We start from the raw sequence: 18,551 nt of genomic DNA on the forward strand, positions 1-18,551 counted from the left end.
CTGATTATAAGAAATGTCCAAACGATCTGTCACAGATATTCTATACGTTTCCCAGAGAGGTAGCTACTTGAGATCATGATTCTTGTTATGAGAACATCAAGACGCAAGCATTTCGATGAGAAGTGAGTGGATGTAGTTAGCCACAGAAGTTAAGCTGTTTTCCTAATAATTTGAAACCGCATTTGCCCTGCCCACGTGAAAAAGTATTTATTCTCAAAAGAGCTCCGTTAATGAAAGCTTGGGTAGGCTTACGGCACGTTTTCCTGACGGCTATTTTAACGGGTCTGTGCGCTACGAAATGGCGAAATAGTATGCGCTACGGCCGGGGAAGAAGCGCATATCTACGCGAGGCATCCAACATCATGCTTCGAATGCTGCGGCTTCTTATAGCACGCACGAGAGAGAGGGAGAGGGAGAAAGAGCGTCTAACTTAGTCAATCGTTTGACACGGGACAAATTGTTTTAGGAATCATGCCAAGTTTTTTGTAATCCCTTGGTAGCCTACATCTAAATGACATTAAAAATCTAGTGGAACACGGTCAAACTGTTTTTTTTTCACGGTCAAAGTTTGAGTTTTCCTATTGTTTTTTTTTATAGGGAAACAGATATACTAGGTGAATGGACTAAAATTTCAGTAGTTTATCCAAACTGTGTCAAAGATTTTTTGTATTACAAGTTGTCTGAAATATGATGATTAACTGTTCAAAACGAGACCAGGCAAGCGTTGAGGGGACATTGGATAGTGTTGAGAGGAGGGGGTGCTTAGTTGCCATTGGGGGGCATTAGTCTGCATTGGCAGGGTTTTGATGAGGTCAAGGGGGAATTTATTTTTTAAAAAGGCTGAGAACCAAAACCCATTCTATCTATCTGTCTGTCTGTCTGTCTGTCTGTCTGTCTGTCTGTCTGTCTGTCTGTCTGTCTGTCTGTCTGTCTGTCTGTCTGTCTGTCTGTCTGTCTGTCTGTCTATCTGTCTGTCTGCCTATCTGCCTATCTGCCCCCCTCATCAGACACGACAGCATGACAATCATGAAGTAACGAAGATGGTTGGCAGTTCTTCTTATGTTCACTGTCCCTGGGTCGCTACAGTATGCTCAACATTCATAATTACATTTTCTCCCATGGGAGACCATGCCCCCAGACCCCCCTAGTATGACTCTTATACAACACTATCCCCCAAAAACGCCACTGCACACCACACATGCGCGCGCACCGCTGCAGCACACGCGCTGCTCCGTGCCACAGCGCCACGCCGCACCCTTCTCACCTTTTTCACCCCTGACCCGTTTTCATGCCTGATGAACAGAAGTCCCATCTCTCCATAGTTAGTTTTATTTTTTCTTATGACTTATTGGTTTCTGTTGTCAATTTCCTTCATTAAATGCTTTGCTTTGCATTCACTGTGCAACTCTTGGGAATTTGCTAATCTTGTTAATCCATTAAAAACTTGTCTCCTGTTGTCGTCCTTTTGATATTCAACTTTTAATATTTTAATATTTCATAATTCCTACTTGCATAATGGTTGTGTTCCATGCTGTTTGTGTAATATGTAGAGCCAGAAAAGAGCTGTCAAACCATCCCTTAGTGACCTAAATTGACAGACATAATCAAGGATGAATGTGTCCTACCCTCTTAATTTAAAACGGTTAGTCCAGCCATTCTCAAACTTTAGAAGACCAAGGCCCACTTTGAAATGTGAAAAAATTCTGGGGCCCACCAAACCTTATAGCCCAATATCATATCATATATATATAATATAATATAATATAATATAATATTCTCTCTCTTTCCGTGTCAGGTCATCAACCTACGCACCATCAGGCCGCTGGACGTGGAGACCATTGAGGCAAGCGTTATGAAGACTAACCACTTAGTGACTGTTGAGGGGGGCTGGCCCCAGTTCGGTGTTGGAGCAGAGATTTGTGCCAGGATCATGGAAGGTATTTAAACCCTTTTGAGGATTTTTTTTTAAAAAGGGCAAATGATGTGTTTTGTGATCTGTTCGCTCAGTGTGTTCCATGGGGGAGGAGGCAATCTTCACTGGTACCATGGAATGTTAGTAAACCCTCAATACTTAAGAATGGGCTAAACTGTGAGATACATGTGGACGTAGGATCCCATTGAATTTGGTGTATGTGTTGAATTTGATGTGTGTGCCCAGTGTTGTGTGGGAGGTAAGGTAAACGCTTAGCACAAGAAATATGTTATAGAAATTGTCAAACTTTTATAATAATTTAAGCATAGTCAAAACAAAACTCTAAACATGTTACAAAATAAAGACATTAGGCCTAGGTCTAAACAGAAAATGAAGGGTTTATTTGCAAAATTGTGTATCTCCATTTTTTTTTAACTTTTTTTGACTACATTTTATTATTGGAAATGATTGTTCAGAGGTCCTATCACCTATGTGTGAATTCTTACCATTCAAATATTTTGAGAACATACTTTTTTAACCTATATAAAATGCATTTTGCAATGCAATTCAATGGAATGCCCAATACAAAAGGTACATTTCCCAACATTCTACAAAATGGAGATACACCGTTTTGCAAATAAACCCTTCAAATTTCCCTTTCAAAATCCCTCACAGTAAAAAAATAATTCTAACACGTATCAAAGCCTAAACACAAAATATAAACCTTACGGTCCTTTTATGAGCCGCAGAGCGAGTGCACGCCAATGTTTCAGCTTACTGTCCTTTGAGCAAAAGTGTCTTTACAGGTGCCCGTGAATTGAACAGTCACCAAAAAAGATGGATGAAACAGGTCTTAAAGGGACACTGTGTGAGATGTTTAGTTGTTTATTTCCAGAATTCATGCTGCCCATTCACTAATGTTACCTTTTTCATGAATACTTACCACCAGCATCAATTTATAAGTATTCATTATGACTGGAAAAATTGCAATTTTCATACATGAAAAGGGGGATCTTCTCCATGGTCCGCCATTTTGAATTTACAAAAACAGCCATTTTTAGCTGCAAAAATGACTGTACTTGGACCATTCTAGATAATATTTGTTTATTACTTAGTAAACTTTCATTTAAAGATCAAATTTGGCAATAGGCAGCACAGTTTCAATGAGCAGCATGGTTGCAGTACCTTTTTTGACCATTTCCTGCACAGTGTCCCTTTAAAGGCAGGCATGCAAACTTGCCGCTTTTCGGCGAAATTCGCCGTTTTGAAATAAAAATGGGTCATTTCTGTGAATCGTGCAGATCCGAGGAGAAAATATTGGGGGGGGGGTTCGAGCGAGTTGAAATGTATACCGCAGAAAATGTCATAGGGACGTACAGCTCAATGGCAAATTGCTGGAGAGATGCCACCACCGACAATGACTTTTGACCAATCACAGTATTTCTGTTTGTCGGCACAGCCAATAACAAGAACGAGCTCAATCTAAGTCCCGCCCTGTCTTCATACTTCGAAAGGAAAGACAGCGCAAAACCCTGTGTTTTCTGGTCGGCTGGGCTGCGTAGTTATATCAAATGTCTTAGTTCTATAATATAGAGAGTTGTGTCCGACCATTTTCCCCTACCCAAATCCTGAAATGTGCCATCTTTGGATTTAGCTCTAAACGTGGAAGTCTTCGTGGTTAGTGAACAGGTACCCCACACCTCACAGTTGGTTTAGTTGTTTTGCCTGATAATTTGACTCTGGAGCTTCCCTGCCCTCGTGAAAAATAATGTATTCTCATAAGAGCTCCGAAAGCTTGGTTACACGCACGTGTTCCTGGTATTCTGTTGTTTCGGTTAATGATTTGAAATGTCCATTTACGCTAACAGTAGAATAGTTCAGTTTCCGTTCGCTGTAGGGCAGCCTACTTGTTCTCCGGTTATAGTCGATGCAAAGGACATCTGATTTCTGCGCGAGTGAATTCAACTTTGAGAGTTCAGCGGGAGAGTGCGCTAGGGGGAAAAAGTCTAAAGTAGCTACCGGGTAAAAAATATGGATAAAAAAACAGGTGAAACAGCGCATGTAGACTACGCGAGGCATGCAACGTCGTGCATATGCTGCGGGCAGAGGGAAGGGAGAGAGAAGGCTGGGCCAGTCAGTCTAGCGTTTGACACAGGACAAATTGCAATAGTTGGCCAAATCATTCCAAGTTTTTGTGTAATCCGATTCCTTTGTAGGCCTATATCTAAATGACCTTAAAAAAGTGAACGGTATTTAGTGAAGCATACTTATTCCAGGTCAAAGTTGGAGCGTTCCTAGCGTTCATTTTTTCTACAGGGAGACATTAAAAGAGATACTAGGTGAATAGGCTAAAATTTGAGTAGTTTGAGTAAAACTTCAGTAGCCAATTCAAACTTTGACAAATATTTTTTTTGTAGCCTATTGCAAGTTGTCTGAAATATGATGATTAAATATGCATGAGATGACAACCAGGCAAGTGTTGAGGGGGTGTTGGGAGACTGATGAGAGGAGGGGTGCTTAGTGTCATTTGGGGGCATTTTGGCCTATTTTATTTTTTAATTGGCCTACTAAGGGTTTTGATGAGGTCAATGGGGTGTTGGGGAAACTTACTATGAGAACCACTGCTCTATCATGATAAAAACCTATTTTATCAAGCTATCTACCCAACCCCCCATCAGACATGACCGCTAAGTCATGGAGTAAGGTTGGCAGTTCTCATGTTCACTGTCCCTTGGTCGCTAATAACTACAGTATGCTCAAAATTCACCATTTAAAGACTTTTTTAGCTAAATCCTCTCCCCCCTAGTCTGAGACTGTTATACAAGATCATCCACTGCGCACAACACACACGTGTGCACCTGCGTTTGCGCGCGTGCGCCGTGCCGCGCCGCGCCGCACCGCGCTCTTGTCACCTTTTTCACCCCTGACCTGTTTGCATGCCTGTAAAGGGGTATGTCACTATTTTGGGGCTTAATATGGTTACAATCGTTGGCTGGGGTTTATAAAGGTGGAAAAGTGTCTTATTTTTCATGTTAAGCGTTGTCTTGCTTTAAGACAAGTTAAAAGAGGGAATATGCCGCTAAGCTAGTGAAAGTCAATGGATCCGTGTAGCATTGTAGCATAGTAGTAGTAGAACGCTTGTCTGATAAAGGTGATCTGGAGGAGAAACATCAACCAGAGCAGTCTTGCATTTAATCGGAATTTCTAGGTGTGTTATGACACCAGGTGTTGTCTCTCTCCTATACTAAAGGGCATTCAACCATTTATCCACCATCTAACATGGACATCAAAAGTTGTTCTTGAAGGGGTTTGATTTCCTGTTGAATCAGACCCTGAAATCCACGTGCAAGAATCCACTTGCAAGAATTATGTGAAATTCTTGCAGGTGGATTTCAGGGTCTGGTTCAACAGGAAATCAAACACCTTGAAGAACAACTTCTAATGTCCATGTTAGATAATGTTCCATCTCAATGTACAAGGTTCAGCACATCCTTTTTACCCCCCCATACGCTTCAAGAAAAAGCGATTCATATCCACAAAGGGATGATTAACATGATTTTAAGTATTCAAGACCAGTAAAGGTTTTGGAGTCAATTGAGGTTATATTTAAGATCGTTATAGGCTCATATTAAAGGGTAAACATTAAAGGAATACTACACTTACATTTTTTTATTGAATCCCCTCTATGTATTGATAAAAGGGTAAAAACTCCCAAAACAGCAAACCTGCACAATATCCTTATAAGTTTTTTTTATTTTTTTATTTTTTTTATTTTTTTTTTACATTTTTCCTCTTAAAATTGTATGTTCATGCTTGGATTTCACCATAAAAAGTAGAAAGCAACAGCACCAATAGTTTTTCCAGTTATCGCCAAAAAACATGTTTGCATAGTATCATTAGCCTGGCTGTAAAAGCACCAAGACTGAAATTTTACCAGCATCAGAGTTCAGACGAATGTCATTTATAACTTTAGTGAGAACTGTTTCAGTGCTGTGATTTGCACAACCTGATTGAAACTTTTCAAAGCTTATCAATTTAATGTTAGTTACTGCTTATCCATTTAATGTTAGTTATTGCGTAAAACAATTTTCTCTAAGCACCTACGAATTACTGACACCTTAATATCCTTCGTGATGAATAAATGTTACTCCACTCTATTCTACATTTCTCTCCTCCTCTCCTCTCCTCCTCTCGTACTTTGCTCTACACATCTCCTCTCTTCTACTTTACTCCTCTCCTTTGCTCTCCTCTCCTCTCCCCCCAGGTCCAGCTTTCAACTATTTGGATGCCCCGGCTACAAGAGTCACTGGAGTGGACATCCCCATGCCCTACGCCAAGATCTTGGAGGACAACAGTGTGCCCCAGATTAAGGACATCATGTTCTCTGTCAAAAAGACCCTAAATGTCTAAGTTTTCTCCTCCATAACTAGTAACACTTTAGAAATAATAGTCGTTTAAAAAGCTTTAGAAATCCTTTCTAAATAATAAACCAATAATTACCAAAGTATTTAAAAATATTTGTAAATGAGTAAGAAATACCATGTTAACATAACAAACAACATCACAGCTACAGTAGTCCTGGAGTTTTGCTCTCCTAGGAGCAAAAACATGAAGGCCCTGGATACAGAAGTGTCCAACAGGGCAAACAAACCTCAAACTCATCCAGCAGGAGCAGATTCCCACTCACCAATGTAGGTTGGTTCTTACCCATTTACAAACACTTTGAATGTTTTGGCCATGATTAGTTCATTAAACTATATTGATAAAGTGGTGTTAAAGCTTTTTAAGGGACTGTTACCTTTTAGTGTTACCCCATAACTTTATGACTAAAACATTACTCTACCCTCTTCATGTAATGTTGCTGGATGGCTATTATTGAAATGTGTGCTTGAAGCAATAAGACCATCACATCTAAAGCTCTTCGGTAACACTTAATTTGAACAGGGCTATAATTACAGAGCAGTTACTCATTAGGTACAGTGGGAGAACTGGTGTAATGACATGTAAGTACAGCTGTAGTACACGTTATTACATCATACATTTTGTTTATCTACATGAGCACCTACATAACAATGATGACCATAATGTACTATGAAATTGTTTTCTAATACTTCACCAAAGATGAATTCTTCCAGCGAAGTAAAGGTTGGTATGTACATACACAAAAATGCACATTGTGACTATAAATGTAATAACATGTACTACAGTTGTACTTACATGTTGTTATCTCAGTTATCAATTAAGTACACTGTAATTACAGCCCAGTTAAAATAAAGTGTTCCCAGTTCCTCTTACTCTGTTACATACATTGGGCTTTCTATGTGACCATGTGAACAAACTCCAGAAACTTAATTTGTGGTAGAGGGGGATATTTATTATTACTATTATTATTTTGTCAAAATAAACTTGTATGTCTTGTTTGGAAGTAAAATTAGATCACACTCGAAGCTAGGAAATGATTAAAAAGCTGTCGCTCCTAACTTTACTTTTTGTCTTGACATGGCATATTGTGTCATTGTTTTCTTTTGGGAAAAGGCCATAAGTGCAATCTAATGTGGTAGTACTCTTTAATGAAAGTGGGGCTCTTACATATACAGTGGTGCTCATATGTTTACATACCCTGGCAGAATATATGGTTTCTTAGCAATTTCTCATAGAATATGAAGGATTACACAAAACCTTTTTTTCAATCATTGCTAGTGACTGACTGAAGACATTTTTTATTAGCAATCCTCTGCAGTTACTCTTTCAAAATCAAAATCGCAGCCAAAACTACCCAAATTACCCTGATCAAAAGTTTACATACCCCAGTTTCTGATGGTGTATACTGCCCCATTTAACATCATTGACTGCTTTAAATTGTTTGTGGTAGTTGTGGATAAGGCTCTTAATCTTCTCAGACGGCAAAACAGCCCATTCTCGCTGGAAGAATGTTGTTTCCTATAATATCGTTGGGTGTCTTGCCGGTGCCTCATGCTTGAGGTTTCCCTGAGTGGCTCAATGATGTTGAGATCAGGAGAGTGAGATGGTTGCTCAACAACATTCCTTTTATGTTTCTGAAGCTAATGACTGGTTGACTTGTCTTTCTGTTTTGGATTACTGTCATGTTGGCATGCCCAAATTATGGCCTGTGTGCAGCTTCAAGTCTGATGAGTGTCAAGTTTCCTCCAGTACTTTTCAGAGGGTAATGTATTCATCATTACCTCATCAACCTACTCAAACTCAATAACGACAAAACAGAGATCCTAGGTGTCGTCCTTGACCCTTCCCTCTCATTCCAGTCTCACATCAAAAACATCACCAAATCTGCCTTTTTCCATCTCAAGAACATCTCCAGACCCCAGCCCTCACTCTCCGACTCTGTGACCGAAACACTTATCCATGCTTTCATTACTTCCCGCCTGGACTACTGCAATGGGGTACTGTATGGCCTACCCAAGAAAGCCTTGGAACGACTACAGTATGTTCAAAATTCAGCAGCCAGAATTATATCTGGCACGAAGCGGTGGCAACACATCACTCCCACACTCGGACAGCGTCACTGGCTCCCAGTGACGTCCCGCATTCAGTACAAAATTCTCCTATTGACATACAAATCACTTCACTCTCTTGCTCCTCAGTACCTCTCTGAACTCCTCCAACCCCACTCCCAGTCCAGGTCTCTGCGGTCTTCTGAAAAGGACAATCTCATCATCCCCCAAGCCAGACTCCATACTGTTGGTGACAGAGCTTTTTGTGTTGCTGCCCCCACGCTCTGGAACAGTCTACCAGACAGTCTAACAGTCTACAGTCTAACATACGCCAGGCCCCCACACTGGCTACGTTCAAGAAGCACCTGAAATCACATCTATTCATAGAGGCATATGGACTTCACTGGCCCTTCCCCTGCCCCTTCACCCCCCACCACCCCCCCCCCCCACCCCAATGTAAAGCGACCTTGGGTTCCTTGAAAGGAGCTATATAAAACCAAGTTATTATTATTATTATTATTATCATTCTGTGGACCAAAAGTACATTGCTTTTGTAACTCATATGTTCCCATGACATCAGTGGTCCATCAGCAAGCTTCACAGACGGGATGGTGTAACTTTCATCATAGGCCTCATTGACTGTTCTCCAAATGGTGATGTTAATAATAGTGCCTGAAAAAAGTTCTATATTGATCTCATGTTTCCAAATGACTTTGTCACTATGCTATTTGGTGTATCAAATGCAAAATAACATAGTATTTCGTAGTAATGGCTTTCTCCTGGCAACCCCCAACAGACCATCTTTTCTAAAGTGCCTCTTTGCTGTACAGCTTGAAACATTTTTTTCATGTTGTCCTATATTTTACCTGAAGTTATTTTTTGGTTGTCCTATGCCTCCTGAACAACTTCCCTTGCAATTATGGATGAGATTTTGTTTGATCTACCTGCCAATGGCTTGATTCCAACCGAAGCCCTCATATTGCACTTCTGAATGGAAATTTCAACGGTGCCAATTCACATTCTAAATTTGTTTTGATGCTTTTTATGTGCCTTTCCTCTTTCATAGAGTTCAATTATCTCCCCAGAAAGACCCTTTTGACAAATCTTTTGCTTTCTTCATGATTTAGAACATGAAAACTGTAGTGAATCATTGACTTTAGGGATGCAAGGTTCTCTCAGGAGTACAACTACTCACTGACCTTTTCTGCCCTATGAAATCACAAGATAACAGCTCAGAAGTGAAGATGGTTAACTGTAATATCCATTCAGACCCACTTCTGCGAAATTATATGAATGTTTTCAGCTTCAATCACCAGGGTATGTTAACTTATGATCAAGTGTATTTGGGTAGTTTATCATTCATATTCTCTGAAAAATTGCTAAAAACCAAAATATTCTACTGGGGTATGTAAACATATGAGCACCACTGTATGTGGAAAAAAACAATAGTCCCAACCAATGTTCCCTCTAAGCTGCGCGCATGCACAATCGCGCACTGCTCCCACGTTCTCTGCGCAGAACAAGTTCACGCAGCGCAGGTATATCAAGGCGGCAAATTTATCTTGGCGATACAGTTGAATGCTGGCCGAAAGCATATCTAGGCTATCATTAAGACTGTGAGTAAAGCTGTCACCAAATCACCCCCCTGGAAAATGGAAAATGGCGGCCATATTGAATTCTGAGCAAAAATTGACGTGGCCCCATGTTTTAATTTCTTCCAATAGGCCTTCTGGTCAGTAATCCACAGAGAAAAGTGCGGTAGGACAAAAGGCCTAATTTTCCCAGCTGATGACCTGTCTAAGACGTGTGTTTGTTGGTGCAGTCATATTAAGAATAGTGGTACAGTCACGCCAATCTTCCTCTGATGCTGCCATTTTAACTCCTCAAACTTCCACTCTTCTCCTTTTCACTTCGGCTACGCCTCCTACCCCGACGATCCTTGTCTGTTCTTGTTTGCTATACCGTAGTGGCCCGAATATAACAAGAGAACTGTAAACATGACTCCTTTTAAAGTCATAAAAAAACGGTCAACACAATGATGTCCCCAAAATTCACCCCTTTAAAATCAATAACAAAATGTCGGTCTACACATCACTATCGCCATAAATAACTGAAGAGCAATGGGCGGTGAATGGTAAGCGTGATGGCATGTAATCGTGGCTGCGTTTTCAGTGTCTGTGACAAGATTTTGATTCCCTCAATATGATGCATTAAGCACAGGTGCCTATTCATCTGTGCTACTGTTCATATCCACGCTCTCTCTGTGTGCAAAGTGACCGATCCACTATGCGTGGGAGCTGTGGCATCCGCAAGTCTTTGCCTTGCAGCCACGCACGGCATCACATTAAGGCCAAGTAACTAACTGCTTTTCACCTGCATCTTACAAAAACACAAAATGATGGCCCAATTGACACAAAGAAAGAAAGGACACGGTGCCCTGTGTTATCTGTGTTACCTATTGGCCGACTGCTTGTGAAAGGCTTGCATTACAAGTAGAATTGAATTAGAGTTGTAGTAGAATTGAAATGAAATAAGAATATGAATACTATGAAATAAGAACCTACAGGAATACAGTAACATGTCATCTCGCTTGCCTTTCCGAGTGCCTTTCCATTAGTGGTGTCAACAATGATCGATTCTGCGATGCAATCCAATGTGAGGCATGGACGATCCAGAATCGATCCGGCAAGTTCCAGAATCGATCTGGCAATTTTTTTAAGTTTCAATTACTTCCATGGATATTTCGGGAGCAAATAAATGTTAAATTAAATAAAAGCACTTCAAAAAACATTACAAGACTGATACAGAAAACAGCCAATAAATTGTTGCTCAGTATCTGACTACTTGTATTGCCTCATCATGACTGATTAAACATTTGCTTTGCTTTCAGTAGAAATGTAATGCATTGCAATGCAGTGTAGAATTGAATCGGATCGGATAGAATCGAATCAAATCGAATCGAAACCTCCCGAATCGTGATCGAATCGGATCGTGAGGGCAGTGCCAATCCACACCACTACTTTCCATTATGCATTAATTCCAGTGACGGTAGATATCTCAATGATTATTCCATAACAGGCTAAGGCAGTTGCATACTGTCCATTTTTGAACTTGTAGCCTACAACGTAGTTTGGATGCAAGGAATGCAAGGAAAACAAGAAGGATCAACGCACACTGGTGACCTTTTTAAAATGGTGAACAACGCATTTCGCTTGTGCTTCGTCTGGGTTCATTTTGACATTCGCATGCCTCCCACTGTTGAATGGGTGGCACACCATGCAAGCGTTGTTGGACACGTTGTTTGGTTAGTTGATTGCTGCTTCAAATGATAACTGAAATTAGGCAACACTTGAGAGGCTTACAGGACAATGAAACGGTTTTGGAGACCTTGCACTATGGATTATTTGAAAAAGGCCCCATGGCTCACTTTGGAGGGGGCTTAATATAGGCTATGCATAGGCCTAAATGTTGGCTCTCAATGGTCGTGGTTTCACCGCCATATCAGAGTTAGTGCTTTGAGTGGGCCCGCGGCCCAGGGCTGCAAGCCCCGTGCTACGAGAGCTGATTGGGTTTTATTAGCGCACCTGCAGGTCCCCGAGGGTTACGCCCCGTTTGCGAAACGTCACATTTCTACCCAGACAACTTTCAACACGCTAAAATAGAGGATATAACTCGGTTGCTGAAATGGACACAATGTGTTTTCTGATCGAGACAAAGAATAGGCTAGGCCTAATTAAACTACTAAATCACGAAACAAAAGTTGATGTTCTAACACTGCATAGGCAACTTTGTTCATTTACCCATCAGTAAGATCTTGCTTCTTAATAGCCTGTTTTCTCTAGTTGTCTGGTCTCTAGTACTTAGCTACCGATATGGGTTAAAATGTTCAATTTAGGAAACTACAGAGACTCTTGGCTCGCTTGTTGCCCACTCATGATCTGCGATGGACAAACATTAACACGTTCTCTTTCTACATGCGTTCTACATGCGTTAGAGGCTGGTGTCACGGTAGACAAAGACAAAAAGTCGTATTCACTGTGTGTTAATATTCTCAGAGAGGAACCCTTTGTTTGTTGTCTGTGATGGCACGTAGGGTATGCTTTAGTAGGCTCTTAGTCAGAAGCAAGCACATTTTTGGAGGAGTAACGCAGACATCCCATGGTCCAAAAAATTGTTTCAGGGTGATGGTTATCCTTTGCTGACTTAGGTCCAGCTCTCACCCTGAGCACATCACTGCTTTGAGTAGAAAGGCGTGAAGGTTCCACATATCTCCTTATCTCCCCCGTAAACCTGCGTAGGCCTAATCTAATCGAAGCATTCCACGATGCACGAGGTGCCTGCCTGCACGCTATACTGGAATTGTCAAATAAATCATGGATGAAATTTTTTTCTTGACTTGCGGACACCATGCAGGGAGAAACATAAGGGGGGCTCCCTGATCTACAGCTAAAGTCACCCTATTTTATTTTAGAAAAACAACCCATTATAGGAGATAACATGAAACGATAACAAATAAAATGATTTAGGCCATTGGGCCACAGCAAAAAGGTTGAAGTTTAACTAATTTGTTTCTGCAGATCAAACAGCCATGCGTCGCCGCATTGTTTTCACATTTTTCTTGGAAGAATAAGTTCCCGCCCTGAGCTATTCCCCGCCTCAGGCCCTCTGGCCCTACCTGGCCATCGATTGACTTGGGCCAGAAATGCTGGCCCTAAGCCCCGGAACTTGGGCCATTCATCAGCTGCCAAAACACGTTTTTCAAATGCCAACGCATGCATCGTAGATCAACCACGAGACTCAAATCTTAAATCAACCACGAAACACGGGCAATAATAAAATGTTTTGGGAAGGATTTTCGCTTTTCATTGCACCTACCTCCTCACTCCGATATTTTCATTGCACCTACCTCCTCACTCCGATAAAGGAGGCACGAGGGGCTAGGCCTACTTATTTATTCAATCGTTATTTTCTTTTTTTTACTGGGAAGGAGTAGGCCTACGGGCATGAGTGTAATCAGGCTATCAGCTGTGTTTTAAATCGGGAGGCGGCCGGTTCTGTTATGGCTACAGTGCGTTTGATGTAGGCTACTTTGATCAAAGGAATGTATCTGCAGTGTTCTGTCGCGGCCGGTGTGGCAGCTTTTGTGATATGCACCGGAATTCTCATCAAGCGATGTGGGACAAATGTATGGCAGGAGACGCGAGAAAAAAAGTTAAAATTAAATCCAATGCCTGCGGTGCCAATTCATTGAACACCAGATGGCGCCAGTGAGAACTGAGGCTTCGAGAAAGGCTTCGAAAGCTCGAACCTTTTTGCATGAAAGCCTCATTGGTTCAGGAAGCCTCATTTCGCCATCACTAGTCGTGAGCGCCTAACCTCCATAACAGCAGCCAGGGTCCTGGACAGGCTTCTCCGTAGCCTCTTCATGGGCGCAGACAAAGTCAATCAACCCGCAATGTCCAGTCTTCGTCCATCCACTGCCGCTGTGGCTTCCCCCTCTTCTGAGCTCGGTCAACCTGCCTGCTCCCGCTCTGCAACTCTGTGTCTGGCATCTCCCGTCATCACCTGTCTTGGCATTTAAATAGAGGTGCAGTAACACAACACACCTGTACCACACTAATTGGCCCACTCACCCGATTGGTGGAAAGTTAATTGGTTCATTGTCCCTCATCATCAGATTGACACTAGGAAGCACTAGGAGTTAACAAAAACACACAAAGTGAGAATCAATGTAAAATCAAAACACAGCAACATAAAAAGAAGTGAATTGACACAACACAGCAAAGTAAATCAAATGCAAAATAACACACAGGTGACATTGGTACAACAGGAGCAGAACTTTAAGAGCTTTTTAACAATTGTGATGGACACAAATAACAAGAGATTAGATGGAATGGGGAGGGAAATAAGTGAATTGCGAGAGAGCGTCCACTACACACAAAAAGATGTGGATGAGCTGCTTGCTAAGGAGAAGACGACAACCACTAGACTTTCTGAAGTAGACGCTGATCTCTCTGTTGTTGCTAAGAACATCAGCTCATTTCTGCCTAAGTTGGACTACTTGGACATCCAGGTGAGGAAAAACAACATCATGATTGATGGGATTCCTGAGTCTGAGAAGGAGAACTGAGCTGAATCAGAAGAGAAAGTGAGACAGATCTTCGCTGAGAAGCTGAAACTATCAGGCATGGAGTTTGAACGCATACACAGGACTGGGAACTCAAATGGAGATCGAGTCAGGCCAATTGTTGCAAGATTTGTGAGTTATAAGGACAAAGTCAGTTATGGAGTGTGCAAAAAACCTAAAGGGGACCAATGTCTACATCAATGAGGACTATCCAGAAGAGGTCCGCCAAAAACGCAAGGAACTCATACCAGCCATGAAAGCAGCACGAGGGGGGGGGGATTGCTTTTCTTTGCTATGATAAACTCATCATCCATCCTGCAGCTAAACCTGAAAAAAAGGAGCTGGAAAAGGACATATGGTTAAGTCTGGAGGCTTGCCGGGGGGCATTGAAGAAGCAGTTTGAGGACTCTTGAGTTGTAGCGTGGTTGGACTGGGTTGGACATTTGCATCTGAATAGGGAAAATGGATAAAAACCTTTTAAAACTTCCTAACAAAGGCTTGGTATTTGCTCACATAAATGTATGCAGTATAAAGAACAAAATTCAGGAATTGTATAGCCTAATACAGGCAAACAACATCCATATACTTGCAGTGACTGAGACTCATCTGGACTCTTTTATTCTTGATCCAGTGGTTGCATTAGATGGTTACTCTTTATTTAGAAATGATAGAGACAGGCATGGAGGGGGAGTGGCCATTTACGTACAAAATCATCTTCCTTCTAAAGTGTGTCGGGAATTTATGTGCAGCAATGTAGAAGCACTGTGGGTACAAATACATCTACCACACTTAAAACCTGTTTTAGTTGGTTGCTGTTACAGGCCTCCCAGCACAAATTCTCAATATTTTAACGACATGTGTAACATGATTGACATGGTTGCTGACTCAAAGACTGAAATCTACCTGTTAGGTGATATGAATATTGACTGGCTAGATACTAATTGGTCTTTTAAAAAAAGTTATCATCACTGGCTAATGCATGTAACCTGACACAAATTGTCACTGCTCCAACTAGAGCAGTCACTAATTTTGTGGGACATACTTCATCAACTTGCATAGATCATATCTATACCAGTTGCCCAGAGTTGTGTTCAAAGCCAATTTCTCTTCCTGTAGGCTTCAGTGATCATAACATTATAGCTACAGCAAGAAAATTTAAGGTACCAAAGTCAGGTCCCAAAGTTATATATAAGAGATCATATAAAGGGTTCATTGAAGATAGATTTTTAGCTGATGTTGGAAGAATTGATTGGAAAGGTGTTTATGCAGCTGAGGATCCAGACATATCTCTAAAAGAATTTATGAACGTTTTTATGAATATTGTGAATTTGCATACTCCCATGAAGAAATTTACAGTTAAGTCTAAAAGCGCCCCCTGGATTGATGAAGAGATTAAAGTGTTAATGAGAGAAAGGGATGAAGCTAAAAGAGTGTGGGTCACATCCCGCTCTGCCGGGGAAAAACTTACATATTGCACACTGAGAAATAGAGTTACTAAGTTGAACAAAGCCAAGAAGAAGGAATATTACAAGCAGAGAATAAGTAATGCAAAACATGATGGTAAACAGCTTTGGAATACTTTAAATGAAATCATGGGTAGAAACAAAAATGGTTGTGCCCCTTTTGTAGAGGCCAATGGTGAATTTCTAACAAAGCCTGATATTGCTAATCATTTTAACAACTTTTTTACAAGTAAAGTTCACACATTAAGGCAGAATATGCACTGCACAGATTCCAACACTTTTAACTTAAAGGATAACTGCGGTATTTTCAACATTAAGCCTCATTTCCGAGTTGTCTGCAATGTTCTAGAACTCCCCTCACCGTTTTTTTGATGTTTACTGCTGTCTTGGGTATTTGCCAAATTTTGATTCATCCCAACCTGCTTCAGAATGGCAAGTCGCCTGCATGTCCGACCACGTCCTTAAAAGCACCAAAAACGTACATTTTCAAATATATCAACTCACCGAATTAGTTACTGGTCTTCAATGGTAATCCATATCAAATTTTGTTGCGAAAAGTAAATGTACGTTTTTGGTGCTTTTAAGGACGTGGTCGGACTTGCAGGCGACTTGCCATTCTGAAGCAGATTATTTCCCTGATTAGGAGCTATCTCTGTGCTAGAACACAGAGTTTGCTACAATGGCAGCTTATCTAATATCAATAACATAACTTGTGGTGTGCCTCAAGGAAGTTGTCTTGGACCGTTACTCTACTCTAGGGTGACTTCAGGTAATTTGAGCCATCAGCTAAAATGAGCCATTTAAGGTTTTGGGGTTCTAGCCCCTCTGGAAATGAGACCCAATGACTTCAAAGTATGGGAATCTGTTGCCACAACAGTTCATTACATGGAACAGAGGATTTTATTGAGTTTTGATTGATATGGTGGGCGGGATACTTATTCCAATGAAGGCTGCACCAGAAAGTTGCATGGAATTTAGCATGGCACGCTAAAGTTAGCCAAATTATTATAAGTATTATAACTTACATATACCAGTAGATATACACATAAAAACAACACATGTTTTCTGTGTGGATGGTATGCACTAAATTAATGTTTGTTAGTGTGGCATATTATTACCCTTTTTGGAAAAAAGTATGTTTATGGTGTTTCAACTGTTAGCTCAGTGGGTTAAGGTAATTTGAGCCACCACGTTCAGCTAATTTGAGCCACCATTATAATCAATGGGAGTTTGCTGCTGTTTAGCGGTAGCTAGCTCATGTTTGTGTACTTTTGGAGGAAAAATTAAGGAAGATGACAGGTGAAAAGAAATGAATGCAGATGAAAAGAGAGGAGACAGAAAAGGTGAAAAAATAGGATGAACACTGTCCAGAGACATGTGGCTGTACAGAATTGTGATTTAGTATGAAAAGGAATTATGAATTATTGACTTTTTCCCTTTTTTATTTAACCGGCTCAAATTACCAGATAAGGTGGCTCAAATTAGCTGAAGCTGCTCCTTCCAAAAAAGTTGCCACATCCAGGGTTTCAAGACTTGTGGGGCCTAAATAATTATGTTTTGTAATATAATTCCAACACAAAATGATGAAATATAGTAGTTATTAATTATATATACACATTAAAAGTGCATAGATGGTATTTTGTTATTTTCCCAAGCGATTTACCAAAAAGTGGCTCAAATTACCTGAAGTCACCCTATATTTATGATATTTACCAATGATTTGCCCTCTGTTGTAAAACATTCTACACTGTATTGTGCTGCCAACACTAGTGATGAACTTGGGGAGGTAATATGCAAAGAATTGGAACAGGTGTATGAATGGATTACTGTGAATAAGCTGGTCTTGAATATATCCATTTATTTTATTTGTATTTTATTTTGGTCTAGACACACAAACTGGCTACCAAGCCAAAGTTAGAATTATATGTGGCCAAAGAACCCATTGAACAGTGATGGATTGCCAGTTTGGTCAATTTCAACATGCAGTTGTATTGTTCACGCTACCCTTGACTTGATGTCAGTTAAGGCCTACCTGGTGATGCCACATTTTTCGGCTCAGCCCTTTCCGAGATATGAGCAATTCTAATGGGGCGCAGCATTTTTACATTTTTAAAAAATGAAACATAGGCCAACTCCAAATATTTTCCCAAAAGGTAGGCCCTACTGCTGTTTGCTAGTTGTCTGCTGATGTTTTGTAACCTTTTGGATGTTTTTGGGAATAAGTAAAAAAAAAAATTCTTGAAATGTAAACAAAGAGCTGCCCCCATTACAATGACCAGGATCTCGGAAACGGCTGAAGAAGAAGAAAAAAAAATCTCAGGCACTGACAAGTCCAGGGTAGTGTGAGCATTACAACTGCATGTTGAAATTGACCAAACTGTCACCGCAGAATCTTGCATTTCGTGTTGTGGTATCGCCGCGCGCGAGTTTGCGAAACAGCGATATTGCATGTGCCAGCGTTTCTCGTCTCCAATTGGCCACAGCGGCTCCCCTATGTCTCCTTCTGATTGGCTTTCATTTAACAGCGCGCACGACTAGAGATGTTTTTTTTAATTTTTTTATCACATTTTGCAACTTAG

General features: G+C 40.8%; 1 protein-coding gene across 1 annotated transcript in view; it reads left to right on the plus strand.

Moving 5' to 3' along the window:
- Nucleotides 1–7,397, plus strand: part of pdhb (pyruvate dehydrogenase E1 subunit beta) — a 43,313-nt gene extending 35,916 nt beyond the window's left edge. The window contains exons 10-11 of the mRNA XM_063216176.1: nucleotides 1,796–1,937; nucleotides 6,177–7,397. Coding sequence (XP_063072246.1) covers nucleotides 1,796–1,937; nucleotides 6,177–6,322 — 288 coding nt within the window. The 3' untranslated portion in view covers nucleotides 6,323–7,397. The remainder of the gene's footprint in view (nucleotides 1–1,795; nucleotides 1,938–6,176) is intronic.
- The last annotated feature ends 11,154 nt before the right edge of the window (nucleotides 7,398–18,551 follow it).

Source organism: Engraulis encrasicolus, chromosome 14 (assembly GCF_034702125.1).
Source record: "Engraulis encrasicolus isolate BLACKSEA-1 chromosome 14, IST_EnEncr_1.0, whole genome shotgun sequence".
In the NCBI taxonomy this organism is placed as follows: Eukaryota; Metazoa; Chordata; class Actinopteri; order Clupeiformes; family Engraulidae; genus Engraulis; species Engraulis encrasicolus.